The 26,103-nt window shown below is 35.8% G+C and overlaps 1 protein-coding gene across 3 annotated transcripts in view; it reads left to right on the top strand.

The window, feature by feature from the left end:
- Positions 1-26,103, top strand: part of RSF1 (remodeling and spacing factor 1) — a 143,628-nt gene that overhangs the window by 76,770 nt on the left and 40,755 nt on the right. For 2 of the 3 annotated variants that reach the window (XM_046685220.1, XM_046685219.1), the window contains exon 5: positions 8,567-8,721. In XM_046685220.1, the coding sequence (XP_046541176.1) occupies positions 8,567-8,721 (155 nt within the window). Of the gene's footprint in view, positions 1-8,566; positions 8,731-26,103 lie in introns of those variants that run through there. The other variant, XM_046685221.1, reaches the window with a different exon arrangement.

The following is a 26,103-nucleotide window of genomic DNA, read 5'->3' as shown; positions in this document are numbered from 1 at the left end:
AAAATTTACTCACCATCTGTATGAATACATGCATCGAATAAGGTTCTATTCGTGATGTTTTACCACCACTTCTACTATTTCCTATACAAATCTTGTGTAGTTGTTTAAAAGATATTCTCTCCCACTTTGTAGATGAAGAACGTGTGACAGAGGAAAATAATGGTGATTATTTTGATCAGTCGTATCTGCTTAAAACAATTTCTAAAGTACACTGTTTTAAGTAGATTATATCCTAATGTATGATGTGAGAGAAAGAGCATAGATTTTCAAGTTAACGACTTGAACTTTCTCCTATATTCTCTTTCCTGCACTTTAAAATGAGGAAGGTAGCACTTGACCAGTAGAGTTGTTGTGAAGAATGTATGAGAAATCATACTAGGACCATACTACATGCTCAATAAAAATTTGTTGCTTTTCTCCCAGCTGGTTTAACTGCCAGCTTTTCTTACATTTCTAACCCCAAAGACTGAAACTTAGTTTCTTCATAGAAGAAATATTTATCAGTAGAAAGGAAAAGATGAAATTCCATTGATGTTGCTTTCACCTGTTCTCATCCTTGACCATTCTTCCAGGTTTTATTTCCTGTGCTTCTGCCTTTCATTTTTTTAAATCTTCTTTTCGTGTATGAAAATCTCTTTATGATAAACATAAAATGGTGTATGTGGCACTTGTTCAGAAGCAAATGCTTAAATAGAATGCTTGAACACAGTTTTCTCATATTAACAACCACAAATTTCTTTAGAGAACTGATGCCAGGTTATTTTTAACCTTTTTGAAGAATATCTCTGAATATATGTATTCCTATCTGCAAATATGCCAGGCAACTTTTCCCAAATATGTATATTTGGTACCTATAAGAAACCATTGGGTCTATTGACCCAGATGTCAGGTAATTAAAGCCAAATTCTAAACACCTGATTATCACATTAACATTCCCAGAAGTCCTAGCCCATGCAATAAGACAGGAAAAGGAAATAAGAGATATACAGATTGGGAAGGAAGAAATACAGCTGTCCTTGTTTACAAATGACATGATTGTCTATGTAGAGAATCTGAAAGAATGGCTCAACAAAAAAACCTCCTGAAACTAATAAGTGATTATAGCAGGGTTGCAGGATGCAAGGTTTAATACACAGATGTCAGTTTCTTTCCTATATGCCATCAATGAACATGTGTGTTGGAATCTGAAATTAAAACACAATACCATTTACATTAGCTCCTTCAAAATTGAAATACATAGATATAAATTAACAAAATATGAGTAAATCTATATGAGGAAAACCACAAAACTCTGATGAAAGAAATCAAAGAGGAACTAAGTGGAGAGAGATTCCACGTTCATGGATAGGAACACTTAATATTGTCAACATGTCATTTCTTCTCAGCTTAATCTATAGATTCAGTGCAATCCCAATCAAAATCCCAGCAAATTATTTTCTGTCTATTGACCAACTGATTCCAAAATTTATACATGGAGGCAAAAGAACCAGAATAGCCAACACTGCATTGAAGGAGAAGAACAAAGTTGGAGGACTGACACTACCTGACTTCACAACATACTGTAAAGCTACAGTAATTAAGAAAGTGGTATGTTGGCGAAAGAATAGACAAATAGATTGATGGACTAGAATAGGGAGCCCTGAAGTAGACCTACATAAATATGGTCAACTGATCTTTGACAAAGCAGCAAAGGCAATATGGTGGGGAAAAAGATAGTCTTTACAAATGGTGCTGGAACAACTGGACATCCACATGCAAAAAATTGAATCTAGTCACAGACCTTACAACTTTAGAAAAATTAACTCAAAATGGATCACTGACCTACATGTAAAATGCAAAACTATAAAACTCCAAGAAGGTAACACAGAAGAAAATCTAGATGACCTTGTTTTGGTGATAATTTTTGATACAACAGCAAAGGCACAATCCATGAAAGAAAGAATTGATAAGCTTGGCTTAATTAAATTTAAAAATTTCTGCTCTGTGAAAGATGCTGTCAATATAATGAAAAGCTAAGCTGCAGACTGGGAGAAAATATTTACAAAAGACATATCTGATAAAGGACTATTATCCAAAATATACAAAAAACTCTTAAAATTTAACAGTAAGAGGGGCCAACTCGGTGGTGTAGTGGTGAAGTTTGCATACTCTGCTTCAGCAGCCTGAGGTTTGCAGGTTCAGATCCTGGACATGGACCTATGCACCACTTATCAAGCCATGCTATGGCAGGCATCCCGCATATAAAGTGAAGTTAGCTCAGGGCCAGTCTTCCTCAACAACAACAACAACTACAACAAAACAATAAGAAAACAACCAACCTGATTAAGAAATGGCTTAAAGACCTTAACAGACACCTTGCCAAAGAAGATATAGAGATGGCAAATGAGCGCATGAAAAAATTCTCCACATCGTATGTCATCAGGGAAATGTAAATTAAAACTACCTTAAAATACTGCTACACACCTATTAGAATGGCCAAAATCTAGAACACTGACACCACAAAATTCTGGAGCAATAGGAACTCTCATTCATTGCTGGTGGGAGTGCAAAATGGCACAGCCACTTTGGAAGACAGTTTGGTGGTTTCTTACAGTTAGTTAATCATTACCATATGATCCAGCAGTCATACTCTTTGGTATTTGCCCAGAGGATTTGAAGACTATCTCCACACAAACTTGCACAAGGATGTTTATGGCAGCTTTATTCATACTTGCCAAAACTTGGAAGCAATCAAGATATCCTTCAGTAGATAAATGGATGAACTGTGGTGCATCCAGACAATGGTATATTATTCAGCACTAAAAAGAAGTGAGCTGTCAAACCATGAAAAGACATGAAGGAAGCTTAAATCATATTAATAAATGAAAGAAGACAATCTGAAATGAACTCTATGATTTCAATTATATGACATTCTGAAAAAGGCAGAACTGTGGAGATAGTAAAAAGATTAGGGGTTATCAGGGTTTAGAGGGGAGGGAGGGATGAATCAGTGAAGTACAGAGGATTTTTAGGGCAGTGAAACTACTCTGTGTAATACCATAATGAGGGATACAAGCCAGTATGTATTTGTCCAAATCCATAGAATGTACAACACCAAGACTGAACTCTAATGTATATGGACTCTGGGTGGTAATTATGTGTCAGAGTAGGTTCAAGATTTCAACAAATATACCTCTTCAGTGGGGATGTTGTTAATGAGGGAAGCTGTGCCTGTTCAGTGGTAGGAAGTATTTCAGAAATCTCTGTACCTTGCTCTCAGTTTTGCTGTGAACCTAAAACTGGTCTAAAAAAAAAATCTTAAAAAAAAAATTAATACCATAACATCATCATAGTCTTCAAACTTCTAAGTAGCAATTTCCATTTGTTGTAAAATTCATAATATAAGTATATATGACATGGATATATGGTAGTTGACTGATAGATAAAGAATTATATTTTAAGTTTAAACAACAGGATTTAGTAAGTTACTTAGAAAAGAGTAAAAGTGGTTCAGTTTCACTGAACCACATGAAATTGCCAACATTTGAACATTTTAAGCTACAAAAGTGGCATGTTTTTATGGTTTAACCAAGAGTTATAATAGATTTCAAAAACAAAAATACATAAGCTGTAGTCAGTGTCCCACTTCTTCCAATTAATGTTCAAAACAGAATTGCTGTGGAGGGATAGTATTTGTCACCATTATTTTGTCTCTACTTTAGGCCTCAATGAAAGAGGATGAAAGTACAGAAAAATGTTTCTTACATCTGATCAAATAACATGTTATAAATGCTATTAATTTACACTAGGGGATATGTCTAGAGAATTTCTTGAGGAATGAAAAAGATAAGCAAAAAATATGAACCCCACAAAGTGATAGTATTTGGTTATTAATGATGAGAAAATTTTTGCAAATCTTAGACCAAACTCTGTTAGCTTATTCTTCAAGATCAGAGAGGGCCTCCTGAAAGTGCTTTTATACCAAGTTGGCTAAGGAGGATAAAGTCTTATGCAGACTGTTAAATAGTTACTTTATAAAGAGTATATTCATACAGCCAATATTCACATGAAAAAGTGTTTGACATCATTGTTCCTCAGAGAATTCCCGATTTACACCATAATGAGATACCACTTTACTTCCACTAGAATGAATAAAATGAAATGACTTACATCACCACGTGTTAGCAAGAATGTAGACCCACTGGAACTTTTACACCTTGCTGGTGGGAATGTAAGATGGTATAACCACTTTGGAAGACAGTTTGGCAGTTTCTTCAAATGTTAAACAAACTGTTATCCCATAACCCAGCGATTTCACTCCTAGATGTTTATCTTAGAGAAAGGAAAACACATGTTTACAAAAAGCCTTGTATAGTAATGTTCATAGCATCTTTATTCATAATAGTCCTCATACATGGATTACTACTAAGGAGTAAAAAGAAATGACTATGATGCATGCAACTGTATGAATTTGTCTCAAAAGCATAATGTGAAAGAAGCCAGAAAGTACCTATCATTTGATTCCATTTGTTAAGACGTTCTGGAGTTAACTAAACTGATCTCTAGTTACAATCATCCAAGTTCTGATTCTTTCTGGCTTTGGGTGGAGGAGAGGAATTGAGTAGGATAGGGCAGGAGGGAATTTTCTGTGGTGATGGTAATGTTCTTTATCTTGTTAGAGATGTGGATTACACAGATGTATGCATTTGTCAAAACTGATAAACTGAACACTTAAGATCTTCTTTTTATTTCAAAATATATAAATTATACCTCAATTAAAATATTTTAAGAATTGGTAATGGTTTGACAATCACTTTCTAAAAACTGAATTCTGGAGTCAGCCCAGTTGCATAGTGGTTAAGGTTGTGTGCTCCACTTTGGCAGCCTGGGGTTTCACAGGTTTGGACCCCAGGTGCAGTCCTACACAATGCTTATTAAGCCACACTGTGGTGGCATCCCACATAGAGAATAGAGGAAGACTGACACAGATGTTAGCTCAGGGCCAATTTTCCTCGCCAAACAAAACAAAACTGAATTCTGAATAGTGTGTACAGTTTTCATTGACCAACCAGGTACCTAACCTATACTTGGCATTAGATGATGCCTGTGCTTGGCTTTGTTTTTGTTTTGTCTGTTTTGTTTTTTTTTTCTCCTTCTCCCCGAAGCCCCCAGTACATAGTTGTATATTCTAGTTGTGAGTGCCTCTGGTTGTGCTATGTGGGGTGCTGCTTCAGCATGGCTGATGAGCGGTGCCATGTCCATGCCCAGGATGCGAACCAGTGAAACCTTGGGCTGCCAAAGTGGAGCGCGTGAACTCAACCACTGAGCCACAGGGCCAGCCCCATTTTTGTTGTTTTTTATTGAATTGGACTATCAGCTCAAGTGCTTCTGAAAGGTTTAGTCACTATCTCAAATTCTGAACAACCCCTAGACTAGGAAGAAGCATATTCCGCAATAATAAATTAGGATGATATGCTCCATTTCACCAAAGTCTAGATTAACTTTGGGTACAGAAAGGAAAATACAAGAGTTTGTAATCTTTTAAGATATGTTAAGTCAAAATCAGTCGATCTGCCCAAAACTGAGCTTGTAACCTTTCCCACCTCAACGTGTTTGTCCTGTCTCAGTTGAGCAGCCACATCCTTTCAGTTACTTGGATCCAAAACCTTGGAGGCACATCCTTGACTTTTCTTTTTCTGTCACTTCATGTCCAGTCCGTCAGCAAATCCAATCAGCTGTCTGTGCAAAATGTATCCAGTGTGTTTGATCATCCCTCATCCCCTTCATAGCCACATTCTTGTCCAAGCCATCATCACTTTATTTTAATACAGTTAAGTGGTTTTTAGTATATTCACAAAGTTGTGTAATCATCGCCACTGTCTGACTCCAGGACATTTTCTGCACCCCATGAAGAAAGCCTGTACCCTGTACATTAGTAGTTATTCACACTTCTCCCTTTGCCTAGCCCACGTCAGCCATCAGTCTACTTTCTGTTTCTTTAATTTGCCTCTTCAAGACATTTCATATACATAGAATCATACAATATGTGGCCCTTGTGTCTAGCTTCTTTCAGATAGCATAATGTTTTCAAGGTTCATCTATGTAGTAAGAATCAGTATTTCACTTCTTTTTATGGTTCATAATATTGCCTTTATGGATATACCACATTGTTTATCCATTCTGTGCTTGTCTTTGAAAGAGTAATTGGACTTAGCTGTGGGGAACACATTCCAGGTTAAGAAAACAGAAGTGCAAACACCTGACATCCTAAGACAGCAGGATATTTTGGAGAAATACGCCTGAATGAGGAAATGTTTTAGGGAAAATTTTGAAAGCAGTGGAGGGAGGGAGGGCAAAGCAACTGAATTGTTGTTAGAGTCATAGTCTACTCTAAAAGGTCCTGTAGATAGTGGTAAGAAATTTGGATATAATTTGAATATATGTATGTTTATAAAAATTCCCTCCGACTAGTTCAAAAGTAGGATCTGAAAAAATTATTTAGAATACTAAATCTAATTGTTAGATCAAAATAGAAATCCAAAGATGGATAGTTTTCTCTCTTTATATAATAACTACATTAGGCTTGTGTTTTAACACAGTAGTCAGGTTAAAAGCCTTCTAGAGAGTTCTTTAATAAATTTTTCTGCCAAACTCCTTGGTTGCTTAGAGTAGTAGAAATAATTGACACTATTGACAATAATTGAGCACTATTGGCTCTCTTCTAATGGTTGGAAGTTTTTTTAAAATAGGTATAGTGAAAAGCTTCAATATATTCTTCAGTTCCCAGCATGACTTCAAAGATAACAATACGTTAAAGCACTTATTACATATGAAATTCTTCATGAAATATGAGAAGTAATAACGTTAAGTAGATAGAGCCTTAGGTTAGAAGCAGGTTGGTGTTATGAAGTTAGGAGATAGGAACTTTGCCAAAAATTTATTTAACATCTGTGAGTTTTAATTTTCCTTTTTGTAAAGTGGAGGCAGTACCAGACAGGATCTTGAAAGAGCATCTAATCTAACCTTCTATTATTAAATAAATAAATTCTAAATTGTTCATTTTATTATGTGTTCTCATATGATATTTATAATATATATAAACCTGTGTATTCGTTCCCATACACAAAGATAAAACTATTGTCATTTTAATTTCTGAAAGATGTCCATCAGTGGCGATTTTATTACTTTCCTTAGGAGGGCAATTTAATGATACTCAAAGAATCCGATCTTTTATAGACGAAGATATATGACCTGTCCAGGGCCATGTAACCATCTAGTTTAGGGACAAGGATTCTATTTATTCATTATATATATTTTTTTTAAACAATTTTTTTTAAAGATTTTTATTTTTCCTTTTTCTCCCCAAAGACCCCCGGTGACATAGTTGTCTGTTTTAAGTTGTGGGTCCTTCCAGTTGTGGCATGTGGGACGCCGCCTCAGCATGGTTTGATGAGTGGTGCCATGTCGGTGCCCAGGATCCGAACCAGGGAAACCCTGGGCTGCTGAAGCGGAGTGTGCGAACTTAACCGCTCGGCCACGGGGTCGGCCCCTCGTTACATATTTTTTTTAGAGCCCGCTTCATAAGGCAGTGTCCCTGCTCTCAAGCAATAGAGTTTAGCTGGGATGGAGGTGGAAAGGGAAAGGAGGATAGAGAGCGTATGTGGCATAACAGATAGAAAGCAAGTGATTTCAGCTTAATACTAACTACATAGAAGTAGAAGTGCGTGCACCGTGCTTTGAGAACACGGGAAGATCATGGTGCTGATCAGTTAACGTAGTGGCGGGTCTAGAACTAACTTTCCCAACTCACAGTCCAGAGTTTCCTGTGTATCGTCACCATTTCACACAGCTTATCTGAGCAGGACAGATATCCAAGTGAATTTTCTTACTTTTAAGTGGCATTTAAATTGACCATAACACTGGTTTTGTTAGTAAAAATAGAGAATTTATAGAGTAGAATCTTATTTATTGGGGATTTTCTTGAATTTTTAATTCAAATTGAATTCCCTTCCTGCAGTTGTAAATTATAATTGATGAAACAGCATTAGTAACCTAAATTCTTTGGTGTTTGAACTGTGTTATTAGAACTGACTTTTTGCCATAATTACTCAGAAAGATCTGCATCATAATTTTATAACAATATCAAATGTTATTCTCTCTGTAAGTGGAAAAGCATTCTTATATCCAGATGAATCAAGAACTTGAATTATTTGGTTAAAAAAATGCTTCTTCAAGCAAATTTTACATTGATTTTATACTCCTTAGAGGTTGCATAGTACTTTAAAATATTCTCAAACTTTGATTTTTGTTTGTGTTCTTACCTTTCTTTTCAGCCAAAGACATTTGCATTGCCATTCTAATTAATAGAGGGAATAGTCTAAGATACCTCTTTGGAGAATAGTGTATTTTAATATGTATTCATTCCTAATACTTAATTTTAAAATTCAAGATTAATTAGGGTTAGCTGTACCAGTGTTTTGGATGTTGTAATGTGTTTTTTTAATTTTAATTTCTAATAGGTGTTATTCTGAAAGCTCTTAGAACAGAAGAAAGATTTTTATGCTGTCTTATTTTTTCCCTTGTTTAGAAATCGAAACGAGTTGGCTGAGACTCTTGCCCTCCTGAAAGCACAAATCGATCCTGTCCTATTGAAAAATTCTAGCCAACAGGACAGCTCTTCCCGGGAAAGTCCCAGCTTGGAGGATGAGGAGAATAAAAAGGAGGAAGAAACACCTAAACAAGGTTTTTTTTGTGTGTTTTGTTTTACTTTGTTTTGTAATTTCTTCTCTCTTCTTCCATTCCTCTTCCCAACTATATAAATTGGAATTCTCTCAACTTGAAAAATTGGAAGCATTCCTGTAAAGGGAGATTGATTTTTCTTTTATTTAATGAAAAAAAAGAAGCAATGGTGGGCTGGCCCCATGGTGTAGTGATTGAGTTCGGCACGTTCTGCTTTGGCGGCCCGGGTTCACAGGTTCAGATTCTGGGTGCAGACCTACACCATTGGCCAGCCATGCTGAGGCAGCAACCCACATGCAAAATAGAGAAAGATTGGCACAGATGTTAGCTCTTGGCTAATCTTCCTCAAGCAGAAAAAGAGGAAGAGTTGCAACAGATGTTAGCTCACGGCCAATCTTCCTCACAAAAAAAAAGAGCAGCAGTAGCAAGAAACCATTGAGTACTTTGCTCTTGTATATTAAACATTAAAAAATTTAAATAAGGGCCATCCCGGTGGCACAGTGGTTAAGTGCACACATTCCGCTTTGGTGGCCCACGATTTGCCAGTTCGGATCTTGGGTGCTGACAGGGCACCGCTTGGCAAGCCGTGCTGTGGTAGGCGTCCCACATATAAAGCAGAGGAAGATGGGCATGGATGTTAGCTCAGGACCAGTCTTCCTCAGCAAAAAGAGGAGGATTGGCAGTAGTTAGCTCAAGGCTGATCTTCTCAAAAAAAAAAATTTAAATAAAAAATTTTCAGATCATCAAAATATAGTATCTTTTACTAATTTAAGAATGCAAAGATACTTGGCAAACAATTTTCTTATTGTGGTAAAATATACATAACATAAAATTTATTATTTTTAAGTACAATTCTGTGGCATTAAGTACATTTGCATTGTTGTACAACCATCACCATCATCCATCTCTAGAGTCATCTTGCTCAACTATAACTCTGTACCCACTAAATACTAACTCAACATTTTCCCCTCCTACTAGCCCCTGGCACTCACCATTCTACTTTCTGTCTCTATGAATTTGACTAACTCTGGGAACCTTATATCTGAGAAATCATACAATATTTGTTCATTTGTGATGGCGTATTTCACTGAGCATAGTGTCTTCAGTGTCCATCCGTGTTGGAGCATATGCCAGAATTTCCTTCCTTCTTAAGGCTGAATAATATCCCATTGTATATATACAACTCGTTTTGTTTATCTGTTCACCTGTCAGTGGACACTTGGGTTTCTTCCAACTTTTGGCAATTGTGAATAATGCTGCTGTGATCGTGGGTGTTCAAATATCTGTTGGAGTCACTACTTGCATTTTTTTTGAGTATATACCCAGAAATGGAATTGCTGGATCATATGGTTGTTCTATTTTTAATTTTTTGAGGATGCAGCGTACTGTTTTCCGTAGCTGCTGCACCATTTTACATTCCCACCAGTAATGCATAGGTATTCCACTTTCTTTGCATCCTACCCATTACTTGTTATTTTCTGGTTTTTGTTTTTGTTTTGTTTTATTTTTAATGATAGCCATTCTAATGGATGTGAGATAGTATCTCACTGTGGTTTTGATTTGCATTTGCATAATGACCAGTGATATTGAATACCTTTTTATGTATTTATTAGCCATTTGTATGTCTTCTTTGGAAAAATATTTATTCAGGTTTTTTACCCATTTTTTAATTGAGCTTTTTGTTTTGTTTTTTGGTTGTACTTAGCAAACTCTTAAGTCTACACTAATTAACAATTATTAAACCTTATTTCCTAGCTGAGTTTTTTAATTTGGTTGACTAAGCAGATCAAATCCTAACCTTTCTAGAAGGAAAGAAACCAAGTGAAATTTTGTCTGACGTTGTTTTCAATTAATACTTTTTGTTGATGACATACCTTTTAATGACACGGGAAGGGATTTACTCTCCTTATCATGCTTTCTTCCTTTGCTTTTAGTTTTCCTCTGCTGTTTCTGTTAGAACCCTAAGGCAGTATGTTCTTACCTCATTTGCTACTTTGAGGAAACCTTCCATAAAGTCATTCCCTAGCTGCAAGCATTGCTTGAAAACAAGTAATTGTGCCTTTTAATGTAGGATATAATGTTCCTACATATTAAGCATTGTTTTTAGGAAAACTCCTGATTATTGTCCTCCTTTGACCAGTGTTTATATGATTTCAAAATCTGTGGTGGTTTTATTCGTAAGCCATATTTCTGATTTGAAAAATTCTTTTCTATATAATTCAATTTGTAGGTTACTTCAGTAAAGCTTAATAATTTTAAAGTAGTCTGTACCCCCTAATGAATTTCCAGATTTTTTTAGTAGCATTCCCTAAGGATTAGTTGAGTTTAGACTTAATATTGTTTGTTTATTTGGGCATTCAGGTTGGTCATTCATTCGTGTATTTGCTTATTCTCATACACAGTGAAAATCAAGACCATAGAGAATATAAATTGGAAAAAGAGAGCAAGATAATAGTAATTTAAGAGACAATTATTCCTGTTAGGTGAACTTAAATTTGACACTGATCTTGAAGGCAGACTCGTTGTGTAGTTTTAATCAGAAAGAAAAACTACACAACAATTTGCTGAGTAAAGTTCTTCCTAGTGTTTAATTCTAAAATTTCACTGTGGGGCCTTAGAGGAGTGGGGATTTCAACAGTAAGAGCAGCTAACATTTGTTGGGCATATCCTGTTTCTTTGTAGTCTACCAAATGAGGCTTGTTCATTTTCATTTAATCTTCATAGCAACTCTTTGAGATAACCACTATTGTTGTTTCAGTTTTACAGATGAAGGTATTGAGAAGTTTATAAACGTGCCCCAAGTCATATAGATAATAAAGTGTCAGAGTCTAGATTTGAACCCTGATCCTCATAAAGCCTGTTCTCTTTAACTAGAGTGATCTAGAGCTGTACGTCTCAAATTTTAATGTGCATGCTCTTCACCTGGTGATCTTTTTTTAAATCGAAAAGCTGATTCAGTCAGTCTTGTGTGAGTCTGCTGATTTTCCTTTTAACAAGGACCCAGGTGCTGCTGGTGCTGCTGGTCAGAGGACCACACTTTGAGTAGTGGGGTTTTAGGGTGGTCTCCTAACCTTGGAAACAAATACAGCAGAGACTTTCATACAGCTGTTTCTGAAAATCTTCCTCAATGAATGCTGATATTATAACTGAACATTGTTAAGAGAAAGTACAATTAATAACACTCAACACAATTAAGAGAAAGTCTGTGGGGGAGGACATCTTTTGAAAAAGTAAGGGAGGAGCAAGACATTTAATTCTCTCTGTTTTTCTCTTTTAAATAGTCTCTTCTGTTTCTCTTACTGTTACCAGCAAAGTATTTCTTACGCATTCATTCATTCAGCAAATACTTATTGTGCACCTGTTATGTGCCAAACATAATTTTAGCCATAGACATTCAGTAAACAAAGCAGACTGTAACTCTTGGTTTTGTGAAGCTTACTCTATTGTGGATTAAATGGCTAACACATACCATTTACCATGTGCCAAGCACAGTTCTCAGACCTTTACATATATCAAGTCATATCATCTTCACAACACCCTAATAGGTATTACATTGTTATTTCCTTTTTTGCAAACAAGAGAAATGAGATGAGGAAAGGTTTAAGTAACTCTCCCAAGGTCACAAAGCCTGTTAGTGGCACACCCAATATTCACACCTGGGCAGTCTTTAATCTTTCTTCAGAGGCCGTGCACTTTTGATGCTGCACTTACACATAATTTGTAGGAGTAGACAGTTTTATTCAGCCCCCAAAGCCCTATCTATTACTCCATCTTTTCGGATATAGTTGTTATATTTTGTTCGATGGCAAAACCAAAGAAATATGATTCTGGTTTGTCATTTTTATTACTCTCGGGTATAAATAAACATTGCCCTTAGGTGGGTAGGGGTCAGAGGGAGTAGGTTAAAAGCTGGAAGCAGTCCTAGAGAATGTCTAACATAGTTAGAGTAGTAAAGGAAAATGTGACAAAAGTTAAAAATTGTATGGTTGAATATTTGAAAATCAAACATCAAGAAGGAAAAATAAATAGGAGCTGGAGAAAGAATAAAACAGCCATTCTTGCAGCTAAAATAGAGTTTTCTGTAATCATCAGTTAAATTGCCATGCTTTGTATCTAACCTTAGTAAGATGATTTTTTGTACGAGTGCCAAGGAGAAATACATTACCTATAAAAGTGGGCAAAAAAAATCCAAAAACGACATCATATGTCCTAAAAAAATTCATCAGTTGAATAATTAAATTGCCTTTTTGTTTCAAAGATAATTAGAATTGCTTTGTGAAAAGGTCTGAATTTCTTAGACTGGCATTCAGAATCTCACAGTCTAGCCTCAACCTATCTTTCTAGAGTTATCTCCTACTATTTCCTTACATGATCACTGGTTCCAGGTCATCTACAGGCATTTATTTTCTCCCTATGTCGTGGGCATTGCTTCTGTGTCTTTGTCATGCTCTTATCTTCCTGAGATTCCGTTCCTCCACTGTGGAAATTCCAGTTATACTTAGGGCCATCTGGAATCCCACCTTCTTGATCTCTTTTCTGAGCTCTGTTAGCACTTATTATACTATTTTTATCCCACTTATATTAGTGTCAGTCATACTGCCAAGCTTGAAGCTATCCCATACTTGTTGAATTGTTATTCTCAGACTATGATAGATTTTGAAGGGAGTGTTAGGTGTCACTTAAGCCATTCTATGTCTGTCAAGACTCAGGATATAATTTCAGATGGTACACAACCTGGAAGTTACTGTGCTTATAGAACACCATGAAGAACACCATGAAGTTTAATATATGTCTTCTCTCTGTGTTAGATACTGTATTCTAATTTAGAAAGGACCAAAAAGTTAAAAAGGAGCTTTTACAGGGTAGACCAAAGTTGGGGGAAATACTTACCTTTAATTTAGTTTTTTTCTACTAATTACAAAATGACTCTCCTTTTGTTAATTTTTGCAGTCATAAACTTCTGCCTGCATGTAGAATGAGAAAACAGTATCATTTGAGAATCTCTAGTAAAGAATAGGAATTACAGACTGGCAGTTTAGCTTGCAAACCTAATTTGGCCTGAAAACATGTTTATTTTGGTTTGTACGGTGCTGCTTTGTTTAACCAAAACAAAACTAAGATAAAATTCACCATTTTCAAGGGTGTACCATTCAGTGGTTTTTCAGTGTATTCACAATGTTGTAGAACCATAACTACTATCTAATTCCAGAACATTTCCATCACCCCAGAAAGAAACCTTGTAACAATTAAGCAGTTGCCATTTTTCCCTACCCTTAATTAACCCCTGGAAACCATTAATCTACTTTCTGTCTCTATGGATTTGCCTGTTCTAACATTTCATATAAGTGGAATCATATAATATGTGGCCTTTCGTGTCTGACTTCTTTCACTTGGCATAATGTTTTCAAGATTCATCCATATTGTTGCATATATCAGTACTTCATTCTTTTCTGTGACTGAATAGTATTCCTTTGTATGGATAGACATTTTGTCAATGCATTCATGAGTTGGTGGACATTTGAGTTGTTTCCACTTTTTGGTTATTTTGAATAATGCTGCTGTGAACATTCATGTACACATTTTTGTGGGAACATATATTTTCATGTGTATTTTTCTTAATTTGAATTTGGTGTCAGCATTTAAAATTGAAAACCAGCAGAGTTGGTAACTATGGACCATCATTTCTATGCGTCAGCAACAGGCTCTTCCTGAGTAATTGTTGACCTTCCTTGGTGGGACTCACACTCTCCAGTTTACCATGGTCTTCTCGTGTCCCCTAAAATTGAACTTAGTACTTACATTTTGTTTTTCTTAAAATGACAAAAATTTTATTCATATCTATATCAAATATTGAAAAAAACAAAAGCAGACCAAGAAAAATGGGAGAGGGGCTAATTGCTTGCAGAAGTGAAGAATATTCCCACAGTTATAATGGGTAAAGTAATCTTGGAAGATCCTCTTGTGGCCATTATTAACATGATATCTGATATAAAGCTTAAATTCAACATGGCAAAATAATATAACTTAATGTAGTGATTAGTCTGCCTTGTCTGCCAAAACAAAATGCCATCCTTGGTGGCTTAAAGAAGAAAAATTTATTTTCTCACTGTTCTGGGGGCTAGAAGTCCCAAATCAAGGTGCCAGCAGACTCAGTTTCTGGTGAAGGCTTTCTTCCTGGCTTGTAGATATCTGCCTCTTTCTGTGTCCTCACATGGCCTCTTCTGTTTGTACATGTGGAGAGGGGATCTGGTGTTTCTTCCTCTTCTTATAAAGGCAGCAGCCCTACCATATTAGAGCTCTATCCTTAGAATGTCACCAATAATTACCTCCTAAAGGTCCTGTCTCCAAATACAGCCATATTGAGGATTAGGGCTTTAACATACGAATTTGGAGGGAACATAATTCAGTCCGTACATGTAGTATTATGAAACATGTCCATAGTAAGTACTGTGATGGGTAATAGAAAAGATACGTGATGGAGCAATTGGGAGGGACAGGGAGAGAACTGAAATTTGAAAGAGATTTGTTTCTGAATGAATGCTATGATGAGCAGTTATATATTCTTAAGAAAAAAAATTACATGTGTATCAAAACCTTTTTTTTGATGTTGAGTTTGAGCGCAGCAAAAGAAGTGTATCAAACTAGAATGAGCATTTGCATGTATAAGTACAGTTGGAAATACTCATACTGAATAGATTGCCAGGAGCAAATGGGACAAGAAGTTAAGTCATTTGTTAAATTTTCTATCGTAGCTCTTGAAAGCACGAATATTGATGATATTACCCATAATGATTTCTTTATTTGTAGCATTTATGAGAATTTTTAAATGAACAGAGTTAATTTCGATATGGTTGCTTAATGAGCCCAACTTTAGGAAAATTTTTTGTTTGTATTGAGGGAAGTCTTAAATATAAATGTGGACAGGTCATACTTAGAAAAAGTAACTTACACATGATCCTCTTTTGTCCATTGTGAACATAATGTCTGATATAAAGCTTAAATTTGGGGTGACAACATTTTGAAAAGATGTAACATTTTTAAAGACAAAAGAACTTTAAGTTGTTTCATTATCTAGATATTTATTTGTATAAAAAAGTTAAAAATGCAATTTATCAAAGTCATGTTAATTAACCTTTTGAACTGGATAAGCTCTCAAAGCTTGACTCATAGGTGAATCAGTGTTTTGCCTAATGAATGAACTACACAATACAGTATTCTTCTGTACTGTGAAGTTTGATGATCTGCAGTGTCCATCAGGAATCTTCTTAGGTTCAACTAAGCATTCAGACTCAGAGAGTACTACAGACCACACTTGGCATCAGTGTTCTAAGATCTATGTGGGACGGGAGTCAGAGTTTGCCAAGAGCAGTAGTCTTTACCGTAGTCTCTGCAGCAGTTCATATGGCTATCCAAGAACTATCTTCTTCCAGGTGACAACTTCTAGAGCAAGGATATGGAGTTCACATTGAGTAGGTGCAGGAACCGCTTTGTCTTAAAAGCCTCATGTTCCACAGAAGCCAGTATCTCTTAGAATAAAGTCTATAGGCATATATTCTAGGGTACTCATGCCCAAAAACAGAGTCACTGCGTTCATGAGAGCCCAAAGTATGACATCCTATCATGTATTTATATATTTTTTCTCAGTCCAGATGCAGTTTATCAATTAGAGGCCATTGATTAATAAGCACTGTTGCCAAGTGACCCAATTGACATTCCAGTTTTTTTTTAGTTTACCAGGGGAGCAGAACTTAACCAACAGTCAAATTCTCAGGAGAAGGAGAAAAGCTTTTCTTAGCCCATGACCCATAAATGGGTTAGTCATGGTGTGGTGCTAGGAAGCCTTTCTTGGGGAGGAAAATTGTAACTTATGTTGGTTTGTTTGAGGAAGATTAGCCCTGAGGTAAGTACTGCCAATCCTCCTCTTTTTTCTGAGGAAGACTGGCCCTGAGCTAACATCCGTGCCCATCTTCCTCTTCTCTATACGTGGGACGCCTACCACAGCATGGTTTTTGCCAAGCAGTGCCATGTCTGCACCCGGGATCCGAACCAGCCAACCCCGGGCTACCAAGAAGCGGAACATGGGAACTTAGCGGCTACGTCACTGGGCCAGCCCCCAAAAATTGTAACTTTTTAATGTCATTCAAGGAAAAGCTCCTACCTCATCAATTAACATTTTCCCAAAGACTCAATTTTGTTAGATTGGCAATACAATTGAAACACTTTGGATATTGCACTTTTATGAGTTGATTTACTCATTTTTTCATGAAATTGATTCAATAGGAAATACAGTAGATAAGGAATAATCTGGCCCACTTTCCTACACTGCAGTTGGTATCCAGAAATATGTGATGGCCTGAGTTCTAAGATAGGTTCTCTGAATTTAAACTTCAGAAGAAAAATTAATATTGTTTAGTTTGCCTTTCTTAAATAATATTGATAGAGTGGAATGAAGAGCTACAGGATAAATTACTAAACCAAAGTTTACTAGTATAGTAATGAAAACTAAATAATGATGGCATTCAATTACAAAAATTGTGTGAATATCCTGAGATATTCTGATATCCTGAGAGTAGATGACTGTATATAAAACCATTCTTCAAAACTCTATCAAATGTTTGGGGCCCAGCCCCATGGCCAAGTGGTTAAGTTCACGTGGTCCATTTTGGCGGCCCAGGTTTTTCCCGGTGCAGATCCTGGGTGCAGACATGGCACCACTCATCAGACCATGCTGAGGCTGCGTCCCACATGGTTCAACTGGAAGGACCTACAACTAGAATATACAACTAGGTACTGGGGGCCTTTGGGGAGAAGAGGAAGAAAAAGAGGAAGATTAGCAACAGATGTTAGCTCAGGGCCAATCTTAAAAAAAAAAAAAAAACTCTATCAATGTTTGAAAATACCTGCATTCATGAATAGCTGTTTTCTGACATAAAGTGTATAGTGGTAAACATTGCTCCCTATTACATGACTCAAGGCTAAATTCTATATTACCCATAACAGTACTAAGTAATAGATCCCACACTGTCATGGTGACAGAAAAAAAATTACATAGTTTCTGATTTGAAATCAAAGGAATAATGAATTATGAAATAAAATGTAAAAATTAAGTAGGTTTTTTCTATTTAAAACATAATCTCCAGCATCATACAAATTTGTATTGTGATGGATAAAAATAGAATTTAATTATATTTCTGGCATTTTGTTTTTCTTACCCTCAGCCCACTTTATTCATTTATATTATCTGCCTGGCCCGTGTAGCCATTAGAGTTTGTAACTCCAGTGAGATGAATACTTATTATTACAGCTACAAAGAAATATTTTGATGCAATCTGAGGATTTAATCTAGAGATTTATGGATGGGTTTCAAAATGTTCTTGTGCTGAGCACAAAACAATCCACTATTTTTATTACCATGTTAAATATTGTTTTACTCCAGACAAGTAGAGACCAGATAAATACAGGTGTTATTGTTACTTTGTTATGATCTCTTAAATAGTTTCCTTTATAGGAATAGAAGAAAATGTGCTACCTTTATCATCACTATTGTTCCTTCTTTACATCAGACCTGACTTAAATAGCAAAGATAAAGGACAGAAAATACATTGAAGTTTGCATTTCTTTTATTTTTATGCCATGAACAATAGGACATGGACCATACTGTTTCTTATGTGAAAGATTTGTGCTGATGAAGGAGGAAGGAAAGAAACGAGGAAAGGGGGAAAGGAGACAGCGAAGGAAGGAGAAAAGCAAAAGAAATCTTTCATGATTAGAGAAACTGTTGAAGCTGTTTTTTCTGATTTTGTTGTGACTTGAATCAGAAGGAGAAAATTTTAAGTTTTCATTCATGATTTTTAGAAAATGGCAGTGGCATGGTTTGTTTTTGAGTCTCTACAAATTCTCCCATAAAAGGAACATATTGTTGGCAAAAATTAAAAACTACAGACAGTATCTGAAACTACAGTCTTAAAGGAGCTGGAGTACTCCGGGCCTTTTCAAACCTCTTCTAGCCAAAGCTCCCTTCCAGGACAAAACTCCACACTGAGCTTTGTCCAAACTCCTGGGAATAGAATCCAAATTAGGTAGGACGGGAACAATAGAGACAAGCAAAAAAAGAAGATTCGAATAAAAGTATGAGAGAAGAATAGAGTTAGGTGACCTCATAAAGTAAATCACTTTAATTTTGAATCTTTCACAAAAATAACAAATGGGGAGCTCTAGAGCTATGAAATTAGAAAAACTACTTGACATAAAAATAAGCAAATAAAAAGAGTCAAGGTCAAATCTCATAGGATTATAAAAACAAAAGAGAATAATGAGCAGAATAACATCCATACAGAGAATGAAAACTTGTCCAAAAGACATTCCTACAAAACATATGAAAACTATAACTTAATAGGTGGTAGAACTCAGAAAAGAGTTAAGATTTTTCAAAAATTGAAAAGAAACATCTGGGTCAACAAACACAAGAATTAGTGCCTTGAAAAATCGCAAATGGAAAGCTGTATTTTTTTGATAAATCAAAAAGAAATGAAGAGAGAAGGATTTGAAGATAGGCAAAGAAAATCCAACAGGGGTCCTCAAAAAAGAAAACCAAAGCAAGGGAAGATAAAAATACTAAAGACTATGTTTAACAAAACTTCCTGAAATAAAAATGTTGAGACTACATATAGAAAAGACACTGCATACCTTGGAAAATCAACCCAGAACAACAAATATGAAGACATATTCTGGTAAAATTATTGAGCTTTGAAGAAAGAAATACTTTGGCTATCCAGAGAAAAAGACCAAGTGACTTACAAGGAAAAGAAAATCAGACTGCCATCACTGTTTGAAAGCAATGCTTTATGCCGAAAGAAAATGCCATAATACATGTAAGGGGAAGAAAAATGTGAGCCAGGGATTTTATTTCCAGACAAAGTGACTTTCAGATAAAGACTGCAGATAGTACGATCTGTTTTCCCCTGAGTCTTTCCATGGAAATCTTCTGATGAATGAGCTTCAGATAGCCAAACAACTAACAAAACGTCCATAGTGGGTGAGATAGAAATAAATATAACTGTATTCAGTTGTATGGTTTAGCCTACATACATACATTTCCTACCTCTGGTTATGAGTCTAAGAACAATGATACCCCAGTCACAATGAGTACTCTTAGCCTCTAGATTTTTATTTCAGATTATCATTGTCAATAAAAGAAACCAGCACTCATCAGAGATGAGATTGATTCCAAGGATAGGCAGGGAAAATGCAAGATGAGTGGAACATTTTGGAATGCCAGAAACTAAGGATGTGCTCTAAAAAGAATTTCGACCTATCATTAGGTCACGGGTGCCAATGGGAAAGAGCTCCCAATGGTGAAAGCAGAAATTGTTTTAGCGACAAATTTATATGATTGATAGATTTTAACCCATAGAGTAAAATAAATATCCATGAGTTCCTACTTACGTAGGTACATAATTGAGTAAATAAATGGAGATGAAGGGACATCTCTTCCCTGTAGGCGAGTATCATTTACATGGAATGTAGATGGAATGAGGGAAATACAAAATCACCATTAGGGAAACACTACAGTAGTAATTGTTGCAGGCAAGATCTCTAACAGATGCTAAAATTAGTGGGTGAAAGTTTGTGGAGAAAGAGGATGTTAACATAAACTCAAAGTATCTCCCCTAACATATTTACCTATTACAAAGGAGAAAACGGTAACTTTACAGTGGAGTAACTAGCCAACACCACCTTAACCAAATGATCAAGGTATTGACATCATGTACCCTCTGATATAATTGATACAATGCACAGCACAGCCTCTCTTTTGTGGAATTTTTGTCAAAAATACGTAATCTCAATCCAGGCTTGAGAAAATGACAAACAAGCCCAAATTAAGAGGTATTCTACAAAATAACCATGTCAGGGTCAGAAGAGACAAGGAAAGAATGAGGAAACGGTCACAAATTGGAGGAGACTAAGGAAACACAAGAATAAAATGAGATGTGGATCTTTGAACAGAAAGGACATGGAGGAAAACTGACTAAATTTAAATAGAATGTTTAATATATTTTGCTAATGTTAATTTTCTGGTTTTGGTAATTGTACTGTGAGTATGTAAGTTGTTAACTTTAGGCAAAACAGGTGAAGGTGTACTAAATTATTTTTGTAACATCTGTGTGTCTAAAATTATTTCAGATAAAAATTTAACAAAGAATGTTGCATGAGCATTAAATTTGTAGTTACATGTAACTAAAACTAAATGACAGATGCAAGGAAGAATTTATAGTCTTTAATGGCTGTGTGCATTGATAATGGAGATATAATAAGACTGAACAGAAGGAGAAAGAATGGGAAGAGTACATACAAAAACTTTTAACTTTATTAGGTCATTTGGTGATGATGTCAATATTGTTTGGGAAATGTTTTGTGTATCATATAAGAAAAATAATAACTGTGATATTCTAATTACATCATCTGTAGTGTCCTTGAAAACCAAGATTCTCACTGTGGGAAAAAGAAATAAGATGGAGGATAAAAAGAATAAGAAAACACTGAAATGTCATTATGAACTCATAGTTATTTTTTATTATTTAAGAATATATACGTGTGTTTTCCAGCTCTGTCCACTGAAAAGACTTAGAAACAATGGCCAACCCAGTAGCAGTGAGCATCCTTAGCGCCCAGATGGTGGTCTTGAAATAGAGTTTTCCACTAAATTAAACCAAGGTTTCTTGGAAAAGTGGCTGATTCCACTTCTATGGCATAATGAGCCAAGAAACATCTTGTCATTCCAGGTAATATGGACACTATCAAAGTCATGTCAAAAAGACTCAAGAGCCAGCTTAAAGGTTTCCACTGCCAAAGATAGGACAATGTAAGCATCAACAAGGAGAACTACTATAATGGATTAAAACACATTGAATATGTCTTAAATCCATGCTTTCATTATGCTGCTAAAAGAAAAATTGGTTACCTTTGAGGATGCCAGTGGGGACCAAATTATGATTTTGAAAACTTAAAGGAAAAGAATCAAGCATTCTTCCTACCTTTTCCATATGAACTGTACTACTATATAACAAAATAGTGGATTAGTAAAGTTTATTTTTATAGAATTTATTCCAGCAAATCACTGGTAGAGGAATGACAGAATGAGAATGTCATCATTTTGCAATCCCTAATAAATTAAGAGTTTTAGATATTGACTGTTAACATCACAAAAAGAGAGAGGATCAGACGTTAATGCCTCTTGATAAAGACACACCACCACCGAAGTAGTTTTGCCACAAAAATTGAACCCGAATCTGATGAAGGCTATAGATCAAAGTGAAAATTTACAGGAGAAAAGGACAGAGGAGCATGGGAATGTAGTCAGTAAAATCCAGACATCGTAGAACAAATGATTTGGCTACTTGAACAACTAACTAGGAAGACAAATAAAGGATAAAGGGGACAATATTAGATTAAAGAGACCTAAAAAAAATAATAAACAGGTAAAACTAAACTATAAAGCAAAATAAAGTGGTTAATATAAAAGGTTAATGGTTATTCTTGGTAGAGAGAGAGGGAATTATTCTTGGGAAAAGGCATGTCTAGGGCTTTTGGAGTAGGTGGCAAGGTTCTATTTCCTGTTTACCTTCTAATAATTTATTAAGCTGTGCATTTGTTTTGAGTGGCTTTCTTTATTTTGTTATACTTGATTTAAAAACTTCCCAATACCTTTATCAAATATCCACCATGTAACATCTACCATGTAATTTCTTAATAAGTTATTAAAGAATTGGCACCAGTTCATACACCCTTAGCATGCAGTAAAATAGTAGTATTGATGTTTAGTGCAGGCAGCTCCCATTGTTTGTCCATTATGTGCATGGTGATAACATCAAATGATAATTTCAGTATTTTAAGCCCCTTTTGGAAACTAAAGTCTGTCAGCATGTTCGAAATGGTGAAAAGTTTCTTTGCCAAGCAAAATTTCAGTTGCAAGAATATATTCCTCTCTTAGGCGTGGAGGATATTTCACCTGTAATATTTCATTCATTTCAATCAACAAACATTTATTGAGTACATGCAGTGTATCATGCACTGTTCTTGGTACTGGGAATAAAACTGAACAAAATCAAACTTTAGCCTTCATGGCACCTACATAGTAGTGTGGAGAGATAGACAATAAGCAAGATTAATAAATAAACTATATAGTATGTTAGAGGATGGCAAGGAGCTGTGGAGGGAAAATAATTTGGGGAAGGAGAGGATGTGATTTTAGATTGGGTGGGCTAGAAAACGACTCACTGAAAAAGTGACATGAGTAAAAGTAAAGGATCTGAGAGAGCAAGCCATACAGATCGCTGAAGAAGAAGTTTTTTAAGCAGACAAAAAACAAATCAAGACCTTGAGGTGGGAGCATGCCCACTTAATAAGCTACAGCCAAGATCAACAGACTATGACCTGCAGGCTAAATGTGGCCTGCCACTGTTTTGTTAAATTTTGTTTGTTTGTTTAGTATCTTAATGTCCATAGCTGCTGTCACATTACAAAGGTAGAATTGAGTAGTTGCTACAGAGACCATCTGGCTTGCAAAACCTAGTATACTTACTATCTGACCCTTTACAGAGTAAGTTTGCCAGCCCCTGATTTTTAGAAATAGCCCGGTAAGCAATGTGGCTGAAGGGTATTTTAGATAGAGGAGGAAATGAAGTCAGAGAGGTAAGGCTACGGAAGGTGAGGGAGAGGAGTGTGGAGATTTTGTAGGGCCTTGTGGATTTATTGCAAATTTTGGTTTTTAATCTGAATGAAGAGCTTTTATCATTAATTCTCTTGAAACAATCCCCTAACTATTCTTATTTCTGTCCTTGTTCCCCTTTCATCTGTTCTCTGGCTGTAGCCAATGAGATCCCATTAAAGCAAGTGAGATGATGCCCTTGTTTAAAACCCTTCCTGAATTGGCTGGAGCAGATAAGATCCAAAGCATAGGTGGAAGAATTGACCTTAGCTTAAAATGGTGTCTCTATTTTAACACGAGTAGGTTTTCAGGTCTAGAGATGAAAAGGAGCTTCTGCCCCCTGGCTATTTTCTCTGTGAAATTGAAGACAGAATCATCTGAAAATGTGAACATGGCGCAGAGAGTTTGGAGGTTTGAGGATAGTGAAGAAGATTGAATTAGTTGTTGCTAGAGAAGAGTAATAAGGTTACTGGGCAGTGTCAGTATCTCAGGGATAGCTGGTAGCCGTGAATTTAATGTAATACCAATCTTGTTGCTTCCTGTATCCCCAGTAACTGATACAGAGCTCTGCTCATGGTAGGTGCATTGTGCCTGTTGATTGTGAATTAATTTTGAATGTAATTCAAAAAGGTAAATCCAAACTTAAATGAATTCACAAATACTGCCTCTGAAGGGGTGCTTTTTATAGACCAGAGTTGATTTGTATTGCTCTGCTGTCATTTGCTCCTTAAGCCTTAATTGGCCGTCTTGTAAAATGGTCAACATATTTTACTTAGGTTGATATACTGAGTGGGAGGAGATGATTTCAAAGAAATTTAGCAGTACCATTGTAAAAACAACTGTGTACATACTTAATTTTAAGGACAGGTTAGACATGAATGGGAATAGTGTGACCAACTGTCCTGGTTTGTCCAGGATTGTCTCACTTTTAGCATGGAAGTCCCACGTCCTAGAAAACCCCTCAGTCCTGGACAAACCTGGAAGCTTAGTCATCCACCCTAAATTGGGTTGCTTATAATTTATTTGATTATGGAGATAGTACATGTTCACTCTGGGAAAGTTGGGGAAGTGTAAAGCAAAAAGTAAACATTATTCATTATCTTGTGACTAAGAGGCAATACCACTGTTAATATTGTGATCTTTTGTTTTCCAGTCTTTATTTAGGCATGGTTGCTTATTTATTTATTTATCAGAATTGAGATTATATGATAAATATAGTTTTATGTTCTAAGTTTTGTACTTAACATTCTACCGTAAAGATTTTCCCATGTCTTTAAAAATTCTTTAAAGAAAGTTCCAAGTATAAAGCAAGCACTTAACAAATATTTATCAGTGAGTGATTGTACTAGTTTGTACTAACACTCCCAGTATATGAACGTATTCCTTTCATCATACTCATAGAAGCTTTGAACATTATCACTAAGTAGAAACTTTGCTGGTTGGTTTGATTAAAAGTTGTATTGCTTTTTAAATTTTAATTTCTTTGATTGCTAGTAGAATTTGAACATTCCTTCTTCTCTCAATTGTTGGCTCATAACATGGTCTATTTTCTTTAAGAATTTTTAGTTTTTTTAATATTTTAAATGGTCTCAAGTAAGTGTATTTATTAATCCTTCTCCAATGCAGCATACCTTAGTATGTGTTAAATGTGTCATGTCCTTGCCCAGGTCTCGCTTCGTAAGTTGGTCAGATGAACTGGGAAGAATTTTAAATTCAATGTTGCTTTACAATCTACATAAAAAGACCTCCTGTTAATAAAAGCTACATCTTAAAATGTATTGATGTAATTTATCAACATACAGGCTAGAGTTTGTTGCCATTTCAGTGTATTCAGTCTATCAGGAGATGTTTGAATGTCTTACTACAGGTAATAATCCGCGATTCTTCACAAAGGAGTAATTCATTAGACTAGTAAGACAGATAGATTTGTAATAAATATTTGCAATTCTGGGTAAGAAGTGCTATTATAAAAGCCTATATAAAGCAATGTGCCAACACAGGAGATGGAGTAGTTAATTCTTTGTAGGGAAACACTCGGATAAAACTATAAAATGGAGTGTCATTTTAACTGGGCTTGAAGGATGTAAGATTTTGCCAATAATATAATGATAATAATATCCAACATTGAGTGCTTACCACGTGCAACCCTTCTGTAATCGTTAACAACCCTTGGAGATAGTTATTGATATTTTATTTGTTTTACAAGTTGGAAAAGTAAGGAATGGGGAGGTGAAGAAGTATAGAAATGCTTTCCAGGCAGTGTTGACAGAGGGAAAATAATAGCAGCGGGGCAGGCCCCGTGGTTGAGTCCGTGCACTCTGCTTTGGCAGCCCAGGGTTTCACTGGTTCGGATCCTGGGCATGGACAGGGCACCAGTTGTTAGGCTACACTGAGGCGGCATCCCACATCCCACAAACTGGAAGGATCCACAACTAAAATATACAACTATGTACTGGGAAGATTTGGGGAGGAATAGCAGAAAGAAAAAAAAAAAGATTGGCAGCAGTTGTTAGCTCAGGTGCCAATCTTAAAAAAAAAAAAACGAAGAATAGCAGCTTTGAGAAACACTGAATGTTCTGATGTGGCTAAAGTTTGTGGTAAGAAGGGGCCAAATGATAAATAACAACAACAATAATCGCTCCCAGTTACTGTGTAAAGTGCTTCACAAGCAGCATTTT

This window comes from Equus quagga, chromosome 14 (genome assembly GCF_021613505.1).
Source record: "Equus quagga isolate Etosha38 chromosome 14, UCLA_HA_Equagga_1.0, whole genome shotgun sequence".
Taxonomy (NCBI): domain Eukaryota; kingdom Metazoa; phylum Chordata; class Mammalia; order Perissodactyla; family Equidae; genus Equus; species Equus quagga.
The sequence above is the reverse complement of the archived record's forward strand: the minus strand, read 5'-3'. Positions and strand labels throughout refer to the sequence as shown.